This window comes from Cupressus sempervirens, chromosome 1 (assembly GCF_028749045.1).
Source record: "Cupressus sempervirens isolate cs-2001-9-10 chromosome 1, ASM2874904v1, whole genome shotgun sequence".
In the NCBI taxonomy this organism is placed as follows: domain Eukaryota; kingdom Viridiplantae; phylum Streptophyta; class Pinopsida; order Cupressales; family Cupressaceae; genus Cupressus; species Cupressus sempervirens.
In genome coordinates this window covers 399,754,784-399,757,782 of record NC_143118.1, presented here as the reverse complement: position 1 = coordinate 399,757,782, position 2,999 = coordinate 399,754,784, and the positions used below count along the sequence as shown (strand labels likewise).

The 2,999-nt window shown below is 42.5% G+C and overlaps 1 protein-coding gene across 1 annotated transcript; it reads left to right on the top strand.

Moving 5' to 3' along the window:
* Positions 1–317: 317 nt before the first annotated feature.
* Positions 318–2,124, top strand: LOC149577975 (UDP-glycosyltransferase 86A1-like). The gene is made up of 2 exons (XM_089795132.1): positions 318–868; positions 971–2,124. The coding sequence occupies exons 1-2, from the start codon at positions 412–414 to the stop codon at positions 1,894–1,896; spliced, it is 1,383 nt and encodes a 460-aa protein (XP_089651258.1). The 5' UTR covers positions 318–411; the 3' UTR covers positions 1,897–2,124.
* The last annotated feature ends 875 nt before the right edge of the window (positions 2,125–2,999 follow it).

Below are 2,999 nucleotides of genomic sequence, written 5' to 3'. Positions count from 1 at the left end.
GGAAATTTATTTCAATTTTAAAATATGAAAAAGCCTGAAAACCCCACTAATTTCTGTTGCGTCCAATCATAAATTAGCAATAACTACATCATAATTTTTTTTTAAATATTTCGTCTCCAAACATTATACTGTGACAGTGTCCAAGTCACGAAAAAATAAATTAGAGACTAAAAAGGGTTCACCGAAAACATTAATCCCTGCCTTAAAAAGGCAGGGACTAATAAACGATGTTTAAATAATGTTTAAGAATAGGCGGTGAACCGAAAAAAATATCATCGGGAGCGTTATGATGAAGGTCGCTCGACGAGCCTTTGGCATTTGATAGCCACACAAGAGAACTCGCATTTGATGAAAATAAAATGACATAAATTCAGATTTGTTGTTTGGAAAAGGAATTGGGTGCACAGGAAAATGGCAGGGCACGCAGTAGTTGTTCCATATCCAGGGCGAGGCCACATCAACCCCATGACGCACCTCGCCACAAAGCTCGCCTCTCTTGGAATCTCTGTTACATTCGTTCTCACTCAGACGTGGCACAAAATCATCACGCAGGCCGAGGATGACTTTTTCTCGAATGCTCAAAAACATGGCCTGGACATTCGGGCGGGCATCATTCCAGACTGCGTGGTGGGAGAGTCAGAAAGGTGGTCTAACATGACGGCCTTCCTCCTCTCCCTCTCAAACATGGAATCCCATGTCACCCACCTCATTTCAGACCTCAATCTCTCTGGATCCCCACCGTCCTGCATTGTGGCCGACGTTTTGCTCGGTTGGGCGGTTCCTCTCGCTAAACGACTTCATCTCCTCTGCGTTTCCCTCTGGACGACCTCTGTCACAAATTTTTGTATCTTGTATCACTTAGACTTGGGTAATGAAGTAAAAACCAAGAACCGTAAGTAGTCAAATTGCTTTTCATTCTTGGAATTTAAATAGAGAACTGATTGTTCATAGTTTGGTGTTGTTGTTGCAGTTGGGTCACGGGGCAGCATAGATGATATTCCCGGTGTGCCTTCGTTCAAACGGACGGAAATTTCGGACGCCCTTTTCCCTCCCTCCCCTGCGAGCAATATTTTGGCTCAGTGTTTGATAAATGTGAGAGAAGCGGATTGGGTTGTTGTCAATTCTTTCTACGCCTTGGAGAACAGGGCAGTGGATGCCCTGCTCCACAAAACCCCTGTTCAGTGCGTGGGGCCGTTGAACATGCCCTTTACCCATCCCAACACCCTTTCACACTGCAGTCCATGGCTGGATTCGAAACCGGGCCGATCGGTCATCTACGTTTCGTTTGGAAGCTTCATTAATGTGGGGAGAGCTCAGGTGGGGGAAATTGCGTTGGGTCTTATGCAGAGCGGGTACTCTTTTGTGTGGGCGCTTCGTCCGGATGCAGAGGCGTCTCATGTTAGTGAAATGCTGCCGAGTGGATTTATGGAGGAATGTAAAGATCGGGGCTTTATTGAGCCCTGGTTTCATCAGGAGGAGATTCTTTCTCATCCCTCGATTGGGGGGTTTTTCAGCCACTGTGGATGGAATGCCGTTTTGGAGAGCGTTTCGGCGGGTGTTCCCATTTTGGGATTTCCTCTGGCAATGGAACAGTTCCTCAATTGCAAGTTCGTTGTGGAGGAATGGAAGTTTGGGGTGAGGGGGAGGAGTAAAGAGGATGAAAACAGGGTAATTGCAGCAGAGGAAATTGCGGGGAAGGTGAGAATGCTGATGGAAGGGGAGGAGAGCGTGAGGGTCAGAAAAGCGGTGGAGAGATTTAGAGAGGTCGCTGTGGAGGAAGTCATCAATGGAGTGTCTGCGAGTAATTTGAAAATAGTTGCGGATCTGTTGAAAGCAGGCAAAACGCCCTTCAAGGAAATAGCAGAACATGTAGCAATTTGCGATGGGTTACTTTGATGGCAGCCACTATCTCAATATTCAATATTCAATATTGCAACAATCGTTTAATGTCAAGCAAGCAGACGTTGTTAAGGGAACCTGGCCAAAACGCCGAATCGTCATGGTTGAAGTTTTTGACCAGATTTTCATATTGGGTGATTATTTATTTGTAGAGATGAAATTCTTCAAATTTTCAAGTCGTTGGTGTTACAGATTTCAATGTTGAAAAGTATAATAACTTGTTAATTACTAGTTGCTACTTATCTGTATGGTAGTAGAAGATACATGGATAAGAATGCGTTAAGTGGTTTGTTCTTATTCTTTGAATTGCATGTCTATGGTCCTTGAAGATTGATAGATACGGTGGATGTGTGATAATTGAAGATTGAGACACATGAAAGTATTTGAATTGTATTATTGGGATGGTTAATTATAAAATTCTATTTATTTAAATTGCACTAAAAGTAGTTGCAAGGATTATACTATGTTTCTTCGGCGCAAGGATTATACTATGTTTCTTCGGCCGCTACCCCTTGCTTTGACTAGATCTACTATCTATGCTGCCTCTGGTGCTTCTATGGGCATGTGCCAGGACCCCAATTATTCTTCTTTTTCCTCTTTGTCTCCCCCTTCTCCACGTTCTTGGTCTTCTCCTTCTCCTTCTCCTCCTTATATTTCCTCGGTTTTCTCTTTCTTTGCCTTCCCTTTTCTTTCCTTTTTCTTCTTCTCCTCTTTCTCCTCCGCATTACCCTTTTTCTTCTCCTTCTTTCCCTTTATCTTCTATTATTTCTTTTCCTTCCCATTGTTTGTATTCTTCCCCTCCCTCCCGCCCTTGCTCCCCCCCCCCCCACAACTCTTCTTCATTACCCTTCTTCTTCTTCTCCTTCTCCTTTGTCTTATATTATTTGTCTCGTTTCCATTGTTTATATTCTTCCCCTCCTCCCTTGCTTTCATTTCTCCTCACTTGCACACATTCATTCATGGCCCTAATCATTTAATTGTTATGATATATATGTATAAACTTTATTTTAATATCAAATGTCTTTATTCACAAAAGAAATCAAACTTCATATAATATTACACGATTTAATACATGTCTATAAATAATATTATGTATTTTA